General features: G+C 35.8%; 1 protein-coding gene across 5 annotated transcripts in view; it reads right to left on the reverse strand.

The window, feature by feature from the left end:
* Positions 1-18,455, reverse strand: part of LOC108710917 (teneurin-2) — a 1,136,107-nt gene that overhangs the window by 376,272 nt on the left and 741,380 nt on the right. For 4 of the 5 annotated variants that reach the window (XM_041586172.1, XM_041586171.1, XM_018252122.2 and 1 more), the window contains one exon: positions 14,191-14,229. The exons of the other annotated variant lie outside the window; for it this stretch is intronic. In XM_041586172.1, coding sequence (XP_041442106.1) covers positions 14,191-14,229 — 39 coding nt within the window. The remainder of the gene's footprint in view (positions 1-14,190; positions 14,230-18,455) is intronic. 5 annotated transcript variants of the gene reach the window in all.

Here is an 18,455-nt window from a genome sequence, read left to right on the forward strand (position 1 = left end):
ATATATATATATATATATATATATATATATATATATATATATATGATACATATAATACATATAATACATATATATATATATATATGATACATATAATACACACACACATATATATATATATATATATATATATGTGTGTGTGTGTGTGTGTATTATATGTATCATATATATATATATATATATATATATATATATATATATATATGATACATATAATACATATATAATACATATATATATATATATATATATATATATATATATATATATAATACATATATATATATATATAATACATATATATATATAAAACACATATATATATAACACACATATATATATAAAACAAACACATATATATATATAACACATATATATATAATACATATATATATATATAATACATATATATATATATAATACATATATATAATAATATATATATATATATAATACATATATATATAATACATATATATATAATACATATATATATAATACATATATATATATATATATATATATATATATATATATATAATACATATATATATATATATATATATATATATATATATATATATATATATATATATATATATATATATATATATATATATATATATATATATATTTATTGTTCTCATTGCACTGGCACCCATATTTTCCAAGGTTAGTCTGATATTAAATAAAGATTGTGTTACAAACATAGACCTTTTCCTGAATAAAAAAATGTAGTAGGAATTAGAAAAAGTAATTATAAATAAAATTATGAAAACAGAGGAATCTAGCTTTAACCAATTATTCCTTGTCCAGTAATAAAGACATATACGAAGTAATAAATCACTAAAATAAATATAATTTCAGTTAAGGACAGGCCAAAATGAAATTCTGGGAAGGAAGCCAGTGATAATAAAGGTCGTTTGAGATGTACTGATACACACTTGAATAACTACCAACTCAACCCAAAAGCCACTTAACATCATTGCACTAGCAATTTGCTTGAGTAATATTAAACATCTCAATTACTTATCCAAATAAAAACAATATTGTTATTGTCTATTCAAAATCCATGATCTTAGCCTTTATAAAGTCAATATGGCATCAACTAATAACTAGAAGATAACCATGCCAGTAAGCAAAATAACAAAAATTAGACACTGAAGGGCAGATTTATGAAGATTCACCCTGTGTTCAGGGAAACGACTATAGGAAAAAATAAGCTTGTTCCTGAACTCGCTTGCTGTTTTTTTTGCAATCGATTGCCCAAACACAAAGACAAATCTTCATAAATGTACCCCTAAGAGGGTCACAGGGCTTATCTAACATAATAGATAAACATAAACTGTTTTATAATTGGTAAATTAACATGCTCAATCACATTACTATTATACTAACATTAAACAGCCAATATAAATAACTGCATTGATTGCGAATAATTTCTGCAAGCAGACGGTCTCTCGAATATACAAGGTTCAACCAGTATAAAATGAATGCCAATTAGTGTCACCTTTAAGTATTCACATAACTCACCTTTCCAGAAACATATTTCTATGCACCATCACTAAATAAGTTTCCAGAGGTAACAGTTTAGTCTACTGTCCTTATAGTAATCACAGTTCACCACCTACTGAATTACCTAACCCCTTCTGCATTGCTTGAGCCCCTCATTTACATTTTGTATCAGCAATGGTCAATAGTAATCTCAATTAAAAGTGCAAACTGGATTGATAGTCAACATTATAACACAGGGAGGTGGATACATATAGTTTAGTTGCAGCTAAATATCTTCATGTTTAAAATGAATATTAAAATGCATAAAATTGGTGAAATTGTTTTTTGATCTAGAAAGTGAAAATATCAATGCAGCGATCCACCAGTGGCTAACCCCAGCTGTCCACAAAATATTGATTTTGCTAATTTGCTGGATACTTTTGGCCTCATCTTTACGACTGATCAGTTGGCAATTTTTTTTTTCAAAATGGTTTGAAGGATTTGAATTCATACAAAATACAAAACTTCATTCAAGAAATATTGAATAGGAAGAGCATGTTTGGCCAGATTATGTTTATTTCCTATAACGTTTGGCTTGAGATACTGTAAAGCAATGCAGAAAGATTTATCATTCTACAACACTATCCACCTACACCTGTTCTGTACTGATGTTGGAGAATGCTGGAAGATTTTGACCAGAATAGAGAAGCGCGCACACACAGTAGAATACTAATCAAAGCATTGAAATATTTTACTCTCCTGACTTCCTTTGGTGATGACCTTCATCTTCATTAAAAAAGAGCTATAAACCTCATGGGGAAACATTATTACAGTTCACATAATTCCTTCTGATTGATTTTCAATGGGCTCATTTCAACATATTTGTCATATGGTATTTTTTTTTTTAAATAATTCAACAATATCCAAAGCTTTCCCAGCAATTAGGGGTATGTGAGCTGAAAGATGACAGTTCCCAGTTGTTTTCCCAATATCTTCCCCTCCGGTCACTCTCTGTGTGTTTATTTAGCATCAATCAAACCAAATCTATTTCACTGTGTTTTTCCTAGGTCTGATTGCCTCCATTGCCAGCTTTAGTGACATAAAGGGCACAACTCATTGCTCCAAAATGTATTGCAAACCCCCAAGCAGTAAAAGGGTAAATAATACATAAGTGGAATTTATGACAGGAGGGAAACCATAAAACAAAAAAAAACCATAATATGGGCTTCTACTGTCCCTACATTTCTCCATTTGTACAGAAATATCAGATGCCTCAGGCTGTGCTGACATATTGCTGTGTTTGTGGATGATTAGGACATTCTAATACTTAATGTGTAGAACGTTTGTAAAATCAGATTATATTTATTACCAGTTTTCACGTTCTGTGTGCTGCTCGTAGCCGAGAAATGCTAACATGCGTCTCTTGATGGGAAAACAATGCAAATTAAGTATTGTATTATGAAATATTGTGTCTCTGAGTGTCACAGAGTGTTGCTGAAAAATGAGGTATATTGCGGCTGCTGGTTGTGACTGATGTATTAAAATATTTAATGCTGTTTGGTTACTAGATGGGGTATGATTTGTCTTTCCTTTTAGTGTGGGATTAACATTGTTCTTTTTAAGTACTTAATCTTTTAAAAAGTTACATTTTTCTACATTACTTAGAAGACATGACATACAAAATAGGAAGGAGAAGGTCTCAAAGCGGGACATTTGCGAAACAACATACTGTACTATTTTCCTTTTTGTTGAAAAACAAGAACATTTAATATTGTTGCACCTAATGTGTGCTTTCATAGAACATTGAGGCATCTTAATAACACCACATAAAAAGCATATTATAGAAAGCTAGAGTAATCTTAAGATCTAAAACAACAATAATAAAAGTTAAAGAGGGCCCTGCCTGAAAGTAGAGTATTATACCCTATGTAACACTTCTAATATCCATAAATAGATTGCACCTTTCTGGTGGTGACTAGGGATAATATATTAGCTAGGTCAAGCAGAAAGGCAGCTACCATATATCTTTCCTACAGATGCACATATGCAGGGACCTTAATGTTCTGATTTAATGATAACTTATGCACTTAGCTGTCAAAGAGAAATTATCTGGAAGCACAGAAAAGCACTGTTCTGGCATTGCTTTCCTTTGGGTTTTTAATAGATACTTAACTTAAGTTCAAAGAATTCTGCACAAATTAAATTAATTGTATGCATAAATATATATCTGCTGATATAAATATATTTTTTATATTTATGGACTCCCAAAACAAAAGCCCACCATGCCTGGGTGCAGGTAAAGTCTGTACAAAATAACAAAAGTATCAGATCACAATGTTGCGATTGAACTCTTTTTGTTTGTTTATTAAAATCAGTTCAACGTATTTGGCCGTATTTTTCATTTAAAAAGTTTTTACAAAACAGAATTCATTGAGTTACATTAATAGTCTGTATGTTACATTTGGTGGTTTCCTAATTTCAGTTACATCAGCTTTCCTTTAATTTGGGTTATTGTTCTAAAAGAATAGGAATTTAAATTGTTGTATTTCCGTAAATCTCACAAGCATTTCCATTCAAAGTATTGTTGTTTGTGCAATGATGAAGCCAGAGATGTGGCCAGATAATAAACAAAGTCAGTGCATAATCTCTTGAATTTGTCCGTAGTATCGGTGGGATACTTTGGAAAATGATTCAGACATAAATGTAGTAATAGTTCCTTACACGCTTTTCAAAAGCAAGCACTTATATTATTCTAGAATTGGCTTGAGGCCTGAGATAAGTGCTTCTCTACCTGCGGAGAAGGTATTCTAGCTGTGAGGATTAGTCCACTGAATTCTACTTTTTTTTGTATATTTTAAGCATCAAGATGGAAAACAATCACTAGTTGTATAAATACGTTAGCAGTGCAGCCAATAAAAGATTGGCATGTTCCTCATTGCTTGATGCTGCTTGATGACTAGTTGGATCGGTTGGAACATAGAAATGTTTGATATGCATGAAAATTAGGAGAAAAACTGTTAAGTGAGTAGGTGAGAGTTCCCTTCACATTAGTGGGATATTGAACATCTGGTGAAAAAAACCCACTGCTACTGATATATGCGTGGGCACAAATAAATGTTAACAGTTTGGTGCCAATCAGGAAGCTTTACAAGCAGACCTCTTGCTATTTAGTACCAGCAGGGATCTGATGCTAAGAAAACTATTGCATTGAGAAAAGAGGATTAGATGTACTTATTTAAACAAGGTACAAAAGTTTGAAGACTTGGCATTTTCTTATTTTTTTATGAATATTTATTGGTTATTTAAAGAGGAAATACATGCACAGCATATGTAACAATCATTGAAGACATTATTACATGATAGGATATACTAGCTATTATGTGAGGGATATTAAGGAGATGAGAAGGTTGGGTAGATGTGAGTCCTTTAGGCAGGGACTAGTATTGTGCAGACAAGAGTTAAAAAGGGGTGACAAAGGTACTGGAATAAGATCAGGGTGACAAGAATAAAGAGTCAGGGTAGAGACAGAGTGGGCACAGAGACAGGACTGGAACAGGACAAAGTCGTGAAGAATCTGTGACAGGACAGGATGAGCATAGAGACCAGGATTGTGATGGGCAAAAAGGCAGGGACTAGAACAGGACTGGAGTAAGAACATGACTGGAGCAAGGACAGGACTGAGCAAGGACAGGACTGAACAACGACAGGATTGAGCAAGGACAGGGGTGAGAACAAGGGTAAGTCAAAGAGCAGGAACAAGAGCCAGAACAAGGCACAGGGAGCTATGGACATGCAACAGTGCTCAAAAGCATAGACCAATGCTCAGACAAAGAAAGTGATGAGGACTAGATTTTTAGGGCAAAGTCAGCCCTGATTAGTTAACCTGACCTAACCAAAAAAAGCTGCTGGGGAGATGTAACATAGCCAGGGAAACTAGTGGAAGGGAGAATGAATAGGAGGTGAGCACTTGCTGGCTGCTCTCCTACCCCTGTGGTTAGGGAGAGCAGCCAACAACTAGGATGTCCTTGGTTCGAGCCCATCAAAACCTACAAATTGCCAGTTGTTTGATCTGCCAGCAGAAATACAAAATCCTGCATTCCCAATTGCTAGACTGAATGGATGATGCAGGGCAGTCCAGTTTACTAAAATAGATCTATGATCAACTACAATATGCATATGTTGATCTATTTCTGGGCTACATTAGAAAGAATGTGTTTAGTATTATGCCCCTGTGGTTTTAGAAGCAATTTGTGGAAGAGACAGGTCTGATTTAGTGACAATGAATTCCGACTGATCAAACAAGTCATTTTTAATAGAACATTGAATGAAAAGTTCAGTTTGAGGATTATCATGCTTTTTAAATGTCTTTTTCTTTTTCAGGACTTTTTTGTATTGTGGTTTATTTATTTATTTGGTAGCAGAAAATTGTGTTTATTCGTCTTTGAGTAACCTCGCATAATTTATGTGGAATACGTACGCGCTGCAATGATTAATCTCGCTTTTCAGATTGCTATTCCAGATGGAGAAATCAAATGCTATTTATACTGACACAATGGGTTTATCCTTATATTCTTATACCAAGGCAATACAAGAAAAGAAATACTTGACCCAAGGGCACCCATGCTTTTCAAAGTCTCCAAAACAATGAAGATTTAGAAACCTAATCTGCACTTAAGAGAGAAAATACAGGTTGTTAAGGGAAAAAGGCAATTGCTATAAACGTCTTCTGTGGCAGTAAATCAGAGTCCATGTTTTTTTACTCAATCTGCTTTATCAAGGTATGGTTTTATTTGCATGTTTAATCGAATTAAGCATTCCTTATAGAAAGGTCATATGGCATACATACTGTAGAATACAAACATAGCATTTCCCCCATATCCCAGTCCTGGTATAGGCCCCGTAAGCTATCATTGGACACATTGCTACTGAATTTACACTTAAAGTGACAAGAACCAATTCCATTCAATGTTTTATTTAAGAAATGCAAATACAATTTCAACTCTCCTCTTGTTTCCTTGTGAAGTGATGGATTCTGGATTTTTATCTGGATAATAGATCCCATACATGTATTTATGGACAGTATTAGACTGGGGGGTCCAGGGCCCACCAAGGCTGGAGCATCGGGGGCTACCACAACCTCCCCATGCCCCGCCCCATCCAAAAACCCTCCGGCCGTCACTGCAGCGCCATGCATACCTTATTTCATGGACACAAATGGGGCCAGGAGTGAGTTCAGTGGCTGCAGCACATAAGGTTCTAGGGGAGAGAAAGTCTTAGTTGGTGGGTCCCAAAGGGCAGGGGCCTGGTGTGTTTCCTGGTGTCCCACCAACCCAGTCTAGCCCTGTTTATGGATCTGTACTCTTAATACCAAACGGCAATGCCCTGCCTGTTTGATTTTACTGTCTTGGCATGGTATTCAATTCTATACTTAGCAATCACTGCACAAACTCGTCCAATAATTTATGGTGCAGATGTGTATATAGCCTCAATAAACCTATATGTGATCATCAGTTTCTCCCTGTTCACAGAAATACCTTTTGTTTTTACCATGAAATTATGAATCTGACTTAATTGTAGACATCTATTTAGCAGGCACATGTGCATAACTAAAAGTAAAGCAAATATAATTTAAGATTATCTGATTCACACAGCAAGAGATTGTTAACCGGAAGAAAAGGTTTATACTGTACATTTGAACGTGATAAATTCTACCCTACCTGAATAATACCAAAAAGTGTTCTAATTATCCTGTAGCCAACTTAGTGTTGTTTTAGTGAATGTTAAAACCTTGAAGATACTAAGCAGATCTGACACATCTCTGGAGCTTAAACCTGATCGGTCCTTGACTGTAGTCAACATTAATTTGCTGTGTGGGTTGTATACTAAATGTTTTAGAAAACACAACAATATGCAAAGGACCAATGAAAAAAACAAGAGATGGCAGTGTTTACTAATCTCCTTCCTCCTGAAATATATTAGAATCAACAGGTGAAAACACAGCATTCTGCATTATGTTCGCAGAGGTGACAAAAGTATGAATAGTTCTTCGAATATGATTATGAACAATGAAATCAAAGCTAGGTATCCGAGGGCTCTTTTTAAAAGAACCAATTTGTATATTTGAAGCCTTGTCTACAGGCATAAGCCTCAAATATTTATATTTTACGTGGAACACAATTTAATACATAATGGACTTTTACAGGGACTATTAGGCTGCTTAATTTAATAGAACAATAAACCATAACAAAAACAGAAGAGCCAACACAATTCTATCACTAACAATGGGAGTTTAACCAGATATTGGTTAGGCTTGCTGAAGAATCCTGTCCTAATAAGTCTCCACAAGTTTCCCATGTAATATGATAATCATCTTGGGGCCAAAAGAATGGATCAGCTCAATTTGGCCCTACATCTGTGTGACCCAATCAGGCATAAATAATCCAAGGATAGATCTGATCAGTAGCTTTAATTTGCTAATCTTGAAACCATTTTAAGAATTTTGAGTTGTCCCCCCAATTCATTTCACTTACTAAAACTACTACTGTTCACTTAGTCACAAGTTAAGCCTCTTCATGGGGCAGATTTACTAATGGACAAAGTGGCCGTCACTAGCGAATATTCACCAGATATGTCCGCAGGGACATTAGCAATTTACTAACAGGCGTAGATAACAAGAGACCGTCACAGGAGAAGGTCGCTGGCGCAGTTTCGTGCCATATCACCAGATGCAAATTTTACAGAACATTACCTCTTTCGCCAGAGTTTCCTTCACCACCTTAGACCTGGCAAACTGATAACATGATGCTACATCATCCTCAATCTTATGTCAGTGACATTACATCCTGTATGCTGGAAAGTCATAAAAGTTGTAAAAAATGCTGTGTTTTTTCATATTTTAAAGCGGGATTGCCTTCAACAGTCCTAACTATTTTTGTGTTAACAATTTTTCCCCAACCATTTGAGGGGCATGCCACATTTGTTTTGGGCTCATATGTATGGCATTCGAGGATCTCTTTTGTCTTTATTTAGCTTCCTTGGACATACAGTATGTAATAATAAGTGGCCACTTCAAGCATTTGCACCAACATTTCTACTAAAGACATATATGACCTATATGTACCAGTCCTATTCAAGTTGACCTAAGTGTAAGAGTACCAACAAAGTTTCACTATGCAGAATTGAATGGTACCAAAAAATCGCTATGAAATGGTCTCACTGACAAATTAACACTAGCGAAACTTTGCCAGCCTTCGGCTGCTGAGACGCAACTTTGCATTTTAGTGAATTAGCTTACTGGTAATGAATTTAAGCCTGACGAGTGGCGCAAAGCGAATTTGCCTTTTAGGGAATTTGCCCCCATGTCTTTCAATTTTGGGGGGGGGGGAGTAGCACCTCCATGTACAAATATATTAGGGGCCATATAGTTATCCCAATGATGCCTTATTCGCCAGCATATAGTTCAAGAGGCCTTTTAGGTTTCATCTTAAGGCATGGGAAGAACTTTTACATTGAGAGGAGTGAATTTGTGAGTTCCCTGGCTACATACATTTGATTATACAAGGGTAGAATATCTACTAAAAATAACCATAATTCAAATAATACAAAGTTGATAGCAAGAGAGGACCACATTAATAATAAAAAGTGAAGTCTAGGGTCAATACTGTAGTTTGTTGTGTAAACCTTTTATAATGGCCTTCTTGGTCTGAAGTGGCCTACACAGCAGCTAATGTAGGGTTGCAACTACATTACTTTACACAAGTGTATGCTTCCTTTTCAGACTAAAATAAGCACTTTTTATTCTGACAACAAAATCCCTTTAATAATGCTACTGTATTATTACATCCTCATGTTGTCCACTGTTGAAAGGACAACCTTGAAAACAAGCACAGGAGCTTTGTTTAGGTACAGAACAAGGTGTCCCTTCACAGACAGTGATGCTAAATTGCCTGTTTCCAGTACAACTAAGGAAGGACATTCACCTCCCCTGAAAGCGGTATTTCTTTTCTTCTGTTACTGACAAAGTGTTGACTTAAGGACAAACAGTGTAGAAAAAAAGAGGCTATTTATTCAAGTTTATAGGGTTGTTTGTGTAATATCTTGCTTTGATTTATTCTGTGTTCTATTCATCACTTATGGTATGGGCAAAGTGTTTAGCAATTTCAGGTCTCGTTTATCAAAGTGCTACCATATGTTCAACTCATTATATATGTTTTCAACCACAATGCAGTATTTTCCCCAAAATTTGAAAGTACTAGCCAGCACCCAAAAATTCACTTATGGGGATACTACCACCTTGGTTTTCTAACACAACTTTTGTGCATATGAAGTTACTTCCTGGTTACCAGTGCACAAGGTGTCAATAATAGTGCTAGCACATGATTCACTAGGTGCAGGGCAGTTGAATGTAGTGGCCCAATAGGCTAACTGGACCATGGAAGTAACAGTTGCTCAGAGCAGGTGCTAATTTCAGGAGCCCATTGTGCCTGTGGGCCCTGTACTTTGTAAACTGTATTTTGTGTAAACTTGCACATAACTTCTTAAAGAAGGCTGAAGTGAAGCATTGGCGCAAGTACCTTTGTGGATAACCCTAATAACAATAATCTCTATGCACAAGACTGTACCTGCTCAGTAAGAAGTAGTGAGCAAGGAAAAGCAATATAAAAAATAATATTTGGCATTTAGGGACATGCTGACAGTTAGTTCCACAAGACTGGCTAAAAGCAAGACACATTTTGCTTTACAATTTACTGTTAAAATCAGATGTCTATGCAGTTTCTGTTATTTGAGATCTGGTCACATTTCCCGGGCTATTATTTATTAGGTTTCCCCATCATCAGAAATTGATATTTTTGACATTGTCTAAAATGCTGTGATAAAAAAATATATAAATATACTTAGGAGACCTCATTTTCCGCAGTATATAAATTATACAATAGAATGAAAGGGAATGAAATCTGGAAATACATGTGCAGAGTTCAAGTCAGCAAACAGCTTTAATTACTTGCTGAGTTTTTCCTAGCTACTTTTTATTGGCCTGTCTCATTTTCATTTGGAAAGGTACCTTGGAAACACAAAGTCTTGTCAAAGCTCATTGACCCTTTCCTCCAGAGTGGAGCGTGTTATAACAAGAGAAACCCAGTCAGAAGAGTACTCATTTATCTACATTATGAATCTTTGCAATGAGAACATTTTATTCTTTGGCTTTTTCCAATCCGACTAATTTACAGTCTTGTCATGTGCAGGTATATGTGTGTGTCTGTCTGTCTCGAAAATATGTTGCCAGCCTCCCGTTTCAACTGCACTTCACTGCACAATGAAAATTGACAGGAATGTTAATTATTAACTAGCACGAAGCAGACTATGAAAATTGTGATTTTCAGTAGCATACAACATTTTCCATTTAGTTCTGGAAAATGAGAAAAATGAATTTGCTCTGGCTAATGTACAAGTGTGGGATTAAATATGTGGCATATGGCCTTTAATGTGGACCAACTCTAGAAGCCATGAACTGGTCCATCTAGAAGGGAGATTTGCACATACAAAATGTGAGGATTTTTTGTATCTAGTTGTATATTTGGTTTGTAAAAGATGTTTCCTTTGCTAAACACCTCCTTTTGTCCTCTACTCAAGGAAATGGCTTTAAAAATACAAACCAAGCTCACTAAAACTAACAACTATTTTTTAATTTAAAGTAAAACAATACACCTGAAAAATGTAGACCTCTATAAAAATGTACTTAAACATCTTATATGTAAAGCCCTGCTTCATGTAAATAAACAATGTTCATGAAAATATACTTTCCTAGTAGTATGTGCCGTTGAGGAATTCTAAATAGAAAATTGCTATTTTAAGAACTAAGGGATGCCCCTGGGATCCTACGATTCATGGTGCACAAAAATAATCTATACTTGTTAGGTCACATGAGCGAATTAATGGAGAAAGTTATGTCTTTTGTTTCCACACTTCTCACTGTTATAGTTAGAGCTGCAGTATTTCTGGTCAGGTGATCTTTGAGGGAGAACACAGACCATCACAAAATGGTGGCTCAAGGGAAAATATGTAAATGGGCACTATTTAAATGTAATATACTCTAGTTTGGTAAGATTCTTTAATATACCACTTAATAGGATATAAACTGTTGCTTAAGTATTCATTTAGGGGGTAGAGTTTCAGAAGGATTTGTGTTCCCTGTTAAGAGGACACAGATCCTAGGCCTACCGGAAGCATAAGCAGGATAGAGACTAAGATGTAGATATGCTGGGGCTCATTTATAAACTTCGCGCAAGGCAGATTGGTGGGCAAAAGTGAATATATTTGCCCTGCACATGGTTATATTTATAAAGCTGAATAAGTGTGGTGCAAACAGAATTGCAATTTTTTTTTCACAATGCAATTGTCTAAGGGCTTTTTAAATATGCCAAAAATCGCAAATTGCGAATATTTATGTGCACACTCTGCGACTGAATAACGGGGGAAAATCTTCAAAAAAAAGATTTGCAAAGTGCGAATTTAAGTTACTGTCAACGCTATTTTCGCGCATAACAACCTCGCAAATTGAATGAGCTCGCCCAAACTCCCATCTCATTTGCGAAAATTTATTCACCGTGCGAATTCGCAAAAACCGGAAAGACGGGCACAGCAGTGAAACATTTTAGCATTCTAGAAACAGCATAGGCAATACAACTATTTGCAAATAAATATGCACTGCACGAACTTTATAAATGACCCCCACTGTATTGTTATTTTTATTATTATAACATTTCTTTTTATCCACATGCTTTATACAAAATGAATGTGGAAGGAGTTATTGCGTATGATTATTATTATTACTGTCAATACAAGGTACACGTGAATAGATGTTGTTGAATAAATCACAATTATGATTGGACTTTCTTTTATTCCTAAATAACTACAAGCAATTATACTTACACGTATATGTCTAAAAAAAAAAAATATATATGTACATATGTATAACTATATAAAAGAACCCTTAGTAACCTTCGTTTTCTTTATCCGTCTCTCTGTAAAAGTTGTACATGAAAATGTGTTTTAATCTGTACCTATTGAACCCATATAATTAAATAAAGCTATTTAATACCAGCACAATTATTTTGCTCTTACATAAAGGAGAAGGAAAGCTACGTAGGCATTTTATTGCCAATAGATTAGCTGCAATAGTGCAAGCTAGAATGCTATATTTATTCTGTAGAATGTTTTACCATACCTGAGTAAAAAGCTCTAGAAACTCTCTGTTTGTTTAGGCTAGGAGCTGCAGTAATAAAGTGGTGTGACATCACTTCCTGCCTGAGTCTCTCTCTGCTCTAGGCTCAGATTACAGTAGAGAAGGGGGGGTGAAGAGGAGCAAACTGAGCATGCTCTTGCCCAGGGCAATGAGGTTTAAGCTGAAGGCAGGAAGTCTGATACAGAAGCCCATGTGTACACAATAGAAGGAAAGAAATGCTGTGTTTGTTTTGAAAGAGGACTCAGAGGAGCATTACTTTGGGGGTTTACTGGTATATTTAGATGGACCTTCTGATAAGGCTTACTTAGTTTTAACCTTTCCTTCTCCTTTAAAGAGATACTTAGCTCAGTTTTATGGAAAAGGATGATCATAGCTGTTCACGCTTGGCAAATACTGACACCTTTTCAAATTTCTGATTCTGTTAGGGCAACTCTGCATTCCTAATATTTTGTTCAATGAGTTGCACCTTCTCTACATGCAACACTGTCACTTTTTGGGAATGTTGCATTCAGTAAAGTAATGGGTGGCACAAAGGTGTTTCCCTTTATGTAATACAGAGGTGCAAGCTAGAGCATGGGTGAGTTGCACCCTACAACAACTTTTCCAACAAGCTCAAGTGCTCTGTGCATGGGCCTTTATTTATGCCCATAGGAATATTAAATGAGCTCTCAGGTCTTTATTATAATGCGTTGGCTTCTGCAATCATTCAAAGCTGGTAAGGGTGATGGCACATCAGATACATTTGTCCCCTGTTGGGAAATCTGCGCTAATTGTGCATTGGGAAAATACCTGTGTATTGGAGTTAGTGTGAACCACTAATGGCAAAACATTGTTAATCAAGAATCCTCAAGACACTGGGGCTCATTTATCAACACTGGGCAAATTTGTCCATGTGCAGTAACCCATAGCAACCAATCAGCAGCAGGTAGAACAATGACTGCAGCAATTTGATTGGTTACCATGGGTAACTAACCACTGTTAATTGTGCCCAGTAATATCGAAGAGGGGAACAAAAGAACAAGATGCAGGATTACTGCTAATATTCAATTTTATTGAACGTTAGGCCCTTTTTCACAGGCCCTTTTTCAAATGAGTACTAAAAGTGCAATACAAAGCTTTAAACAACCACCCATGGGTGCACTCCCCTGCCTCCACCCACCACTTCAGTTAACGAGTGTTGATTGACTAAGAATAGGGTCCATCAATGTCCTTTAGTTACAAGCAGTCCATATATACAGACCAAGCATTGTGGAAAATCAAAAAGTGCTCTTAAAAATTGTTTAAAAACAGTGTTATATGTAAGAACATATTTGCTAGAAAATGAAAACCAATTTCATGTTTAAGTACTGCCTACCTAAACCGAACAGATGATGCTCAAAATGGTTTATAGCGCAAGCTGTTCCTTCTTATTTATACTGTAAATTATATACATATATGTTGTATTTATCTCTTACCCATTCGTAGAGAATAGTAGTTAGGACAGTTTTCAAAATCTGAAATTAAGAGAGATAAGAGGTCAGACACAGATTACAAAAATGAAAATAGGCTCCAATAATCATTAAGGCCCATGGGCCTAAGTGTATTCAATTTTTTAATCCTGTATTCAATTTTTTAATCCATATTGCTTTGCGTTGCAAGAGTAATTTCTGAATATTTCCCAATCTTTTGTACCGGTATCAAGTACCGGCCACTTCAGTTGTATCTGATTGTGGCCATGGGTAGCGAAATGTCTAGATAAAGGAGTGTTGGTCGGGGCACCTGCTTCAAAGTTTCTAATGCTACGTCTATGTTCTTTAATGCATTCTTTCACCAGTCTACTGGTTTGGCCTAAATAGGCTAATCCACAAGACCATTTCAACATATATTCTTCTATTACATTCTTAGTATCGCATGTGGAGAGATCCTTTATGCGGATGGTGTTGCCTTTGTGGGGTGACATACCATTTCCCCCTTTAACTATTGATGAGCACCATACGCAGCTAAAACATGTGTACCCCTTTTCGATGTTCCCCAAAACAACTTCTTTCTTTTTAAAAAGTAACATCTGAGGGGCAGAAAATATCTCTGAGGCTAGAAATGGGTGGTTGTTTAAAAAGAGTACCATATTTGTGGTCTTGTTGCAATATCGGACAATATTTTTTATCAATTTGTTTAATTTTTTTTACTGTTTGCCATATTTTGACACAAAAGGGATTTTATCCAGGTAATTTAATTTAGCCTTTGACCCTTTCTAAAGTTCCACCGGGTTTTTTAGCGTTGTTTCGCCGGCCCAGTCCAACATTGCTCATAACATTGTTTTTAAACCATTTTTAGGAGCACTTTTTTGTATTTCCACAATGCTTGGACGTTATACTGCTTGTAACTAAGGGACATTGGTAACAAGGAATTTTCACTTTCTGGATGGACTCTGTTCTTAGTCAATTAACACTAACTCAAGTGGTGTGTGGAGGCGGGAGAGTACAACCCTGGGTGGTTATTTAAAGCTTTGTATTGCACTTTTAGTAAACACTGTGATGTGGTGCCTGAAACATGACGTGTGGATTGCAATAAAATTGCACATTAGCAGTAATCCTGCATCCTGTCCTTTTGTTTCCCTTATTGATATTAATTGTTGGAATGTATAGTGTCGGGACGGAGCACCCGTGGGACATATATAGGACATACCATATACTGGCTTGAGTGTGAAGGATGTAATTGTGCCCAGTGTTGATAAGTGACCCATACTGAATTTTGCATTTTTTCAGCAGTTACACAGTTCACATGTTTTACCTCCAGCAATTCACATGGATACCAATTCTTACATATTTTCAGGAGATTTGTTGCCTGCAGGTAGTGCAGTTTTTTCTTGCAGGCAACACATGTCCTTGCCTGCCATTATCTTGTTAAAGGGGATGCAAATCCAGCTGTAACGCAGCCCCACAGCGCCCCCTTATTTTTCTATAAAAGTTGCCAGAGATGCAAGAAAATTCACCAATGAGAATTCTACTGAATGTCAAAAACATCATTAGAAATGCAAATGCACTGACAAATAAGAATGTTGACTCCCAGCACCATGTCCGGCATCTTGCGCTTATCTTACATACAGTATAGAGAAAATGATATAATTTTTTTCTTCATTATATTACACTGGAATCAGACATGGGGATAAAGGACAGACTTGTTCAGTGCTGGGAAACTGTACTTAAAGCTTCCAGCTCTAGTTGCAGGAAGAAAGAACAGGGTGACAGATTGAAGTCAGCCGGGATTCTCATTGGAAGATTTTTTTGCATTTCAATGCAGCCGCTGGTTGTGAAGATAGGGGGGAAAAGCTTAGCAAAAACGTTTTATTGCACAATATTACTTTAAGAATACAACCCTGATGTTGCTGGACTACAGCTCCCAGTGTGCTTAAACCTTTATTATATGTTACATTATTCTGGGATGTATAGTCCAGCAGTAACCAAGTAAAGATTGGCAGTGCAGTGGGGTTTAATAGGGGATTTAATATCTATTAGATCATCAACGCGTCAATGGGGTTTCTAAAAACCAATGCAGCTTTTCCAGTTCTGCAGGCTATAGGTGAACATATATTATACACAAACCATTTCCATTATGTCACAGTATGTCACTATTCCTTTGGGACTAAAGGGGTCTTTCACCTTTAAGTTAACTTTTAGTATGTTATAGAAAGACTAATTCCAAGCAACTTTTCGCCCTTCATTTAGTTTGAATTATTTTTCTTTTTCTTTAGATACTTTCCAGCTTTCACTGGGGGTCGCTGACTCCATTTTAAATTTGAATGCTCTGTAAAGCTTCAAATTCTACTTTTTATTACTCATATTTCTATTCATGCCTCTCCAATTCATATTCCGGTCTCTTATTCAAATCAATGAATGGTTGCTAGGGTAATTCAGACCCAAGCAACCCAATTGCTGAAATAAAAAGTTAAATATCTAAAACCACAGATATGAAAAAAATTTAAAAAACAATTGCAAATTATCTCGGAATTTCACTCTCTATATCATACTAAAAGTTATCTCAGAGATGAATAACCCAGTTAATATTAATTTCTGACGATGTTGCGTGGCTCTAATGTTACGGTATGCAGATTTTAGGACTGATGAGAGTCCGTCAATTTGCTGCATTTTAAAATGTATCCGACATAGGAAAAAGAACGAATAAAAACAAATAATCTAGGATACTGGTTCACGAGTTAGATAGTATAGTATGAATTCCTCTTATTAACAGACAAAGTTACTCAAAAATGATACAAGCAAAGTAATTACTTGCAGAGCCTGTGTCTAGCATGAGAGCACAAGAAGTCAAGGGAGTGCATGAGCAGTGAGTTCTTGCTTATATGGCTACACAGACCCTCCCGTCAGCCACTGAAATAGTGTATAAGGGTCATTTAAAACACAAAACGTTTTGATTAAATGGAGAGGAAGGATATGAGCCAACCAGGGAGACAGAGCTGATTACTTATTACTTTTACACCCAACCTTGAATTTCATAGATAACATCGCAGCTGCAGCCCCATGCCAATCACTATTTCTGCTTTTCATCAAAGAAAAGCTCCAATTCAGCAGTGATAGTATCCTGTCAATCTCCCAGGGTCCCGGTATGCTTATTCCATGCAAAGATGTTTGCATTCATTCCACTCAAGCACTCAGAGTGTCAAAGTCCCTTTTGTAGACGAGCTCTGTATAAATGTTTTCCATTTTTCATACGTTTAATGAAAATCATGTAAAAAGCACTGGGTTACAGCAAGTTTCCATTGAGATGTTGACAGTGCTATTAAATTGTACAAAATTCAAATGTTACCTTCACTTCTGGCTCTTTAGTTTGTGATAGTATAATTTTATTTGTATTTAATGGGAGTTTTTAACTTTAACACATTCTGTTCCACTGTACGGGAGTTGGATATGAGACATGAGCTGACCTACTATTAGGCAATGTCTCGCTTATTGCATTTTGTCAGCCGTTTACCTCTGTCTGTTGGCAATGAGCCTTTCAATCAAAGGTACAGACTACGGGACGGAACAAAATGTACACCCAGGAAAACAGGGCATGCTGCAAATAAATAACATACCCCTTTTGCAACATCAAAAGGATGGATATAGAAGGATATAGAATGCCCAATCCCCAGCAAATTATTTTTAATACTTATTATTTTGAGTTTTTGAGATATTTTTCTTGATCTTTTACCTCTTTCCAGCTTTCAAAGGGAGGGTTTACTGACCCCATATAAAAAACAAATGCTCTGTAAGGCTATTTATTGTTACTGCTACCTTTTACGCATCTTACTATTCAGGCCCTCTCCCATTCATATTCCAGTCTCTTATTCAAATCAGTGCATACTTACTAGGGTAATTTGGACTCCAACGCCCAGATTGCTGAAATTGCTGAAAAAGCTAAATTACCCAAAAACACAAATAATAAATAGTGAGAACCAAAATATCACTCTCTACATCATCCTTAAAGTTAATTTAAAGATGAAAAACCCCTTTAAAATAGGAGATAACACAGCTCCCCATTCTAAACATTATTGGTGCAACTTTGCATTGGCTGATCCAACTTCTGATATGATCTAATCCTGGTCTGGATCTTTATCAGTAGTTCTAATCCATCATGGCATCTCTAGAACTTTACATGATACGTCCCTACATGACCAATTTATTACTCCAGCTGTTCACTGATAAACACAGATCTTGGCTTTATAACTTTTAGTAAAATATTGTAT

This window comes from Xenopus laevis, chromosome 3L, assembly GCF_017654675.1.
Source record: "Xenopus laevis strain J_2021 chromosome 3L, Xenopus_laevis_v10.1, whole genome shotgun sequence".
NCBI lineage: Eukaryota > Metazoa > Chordata > Amphibia > Anura > Pipidae > Xenopus > Xenopus laevis.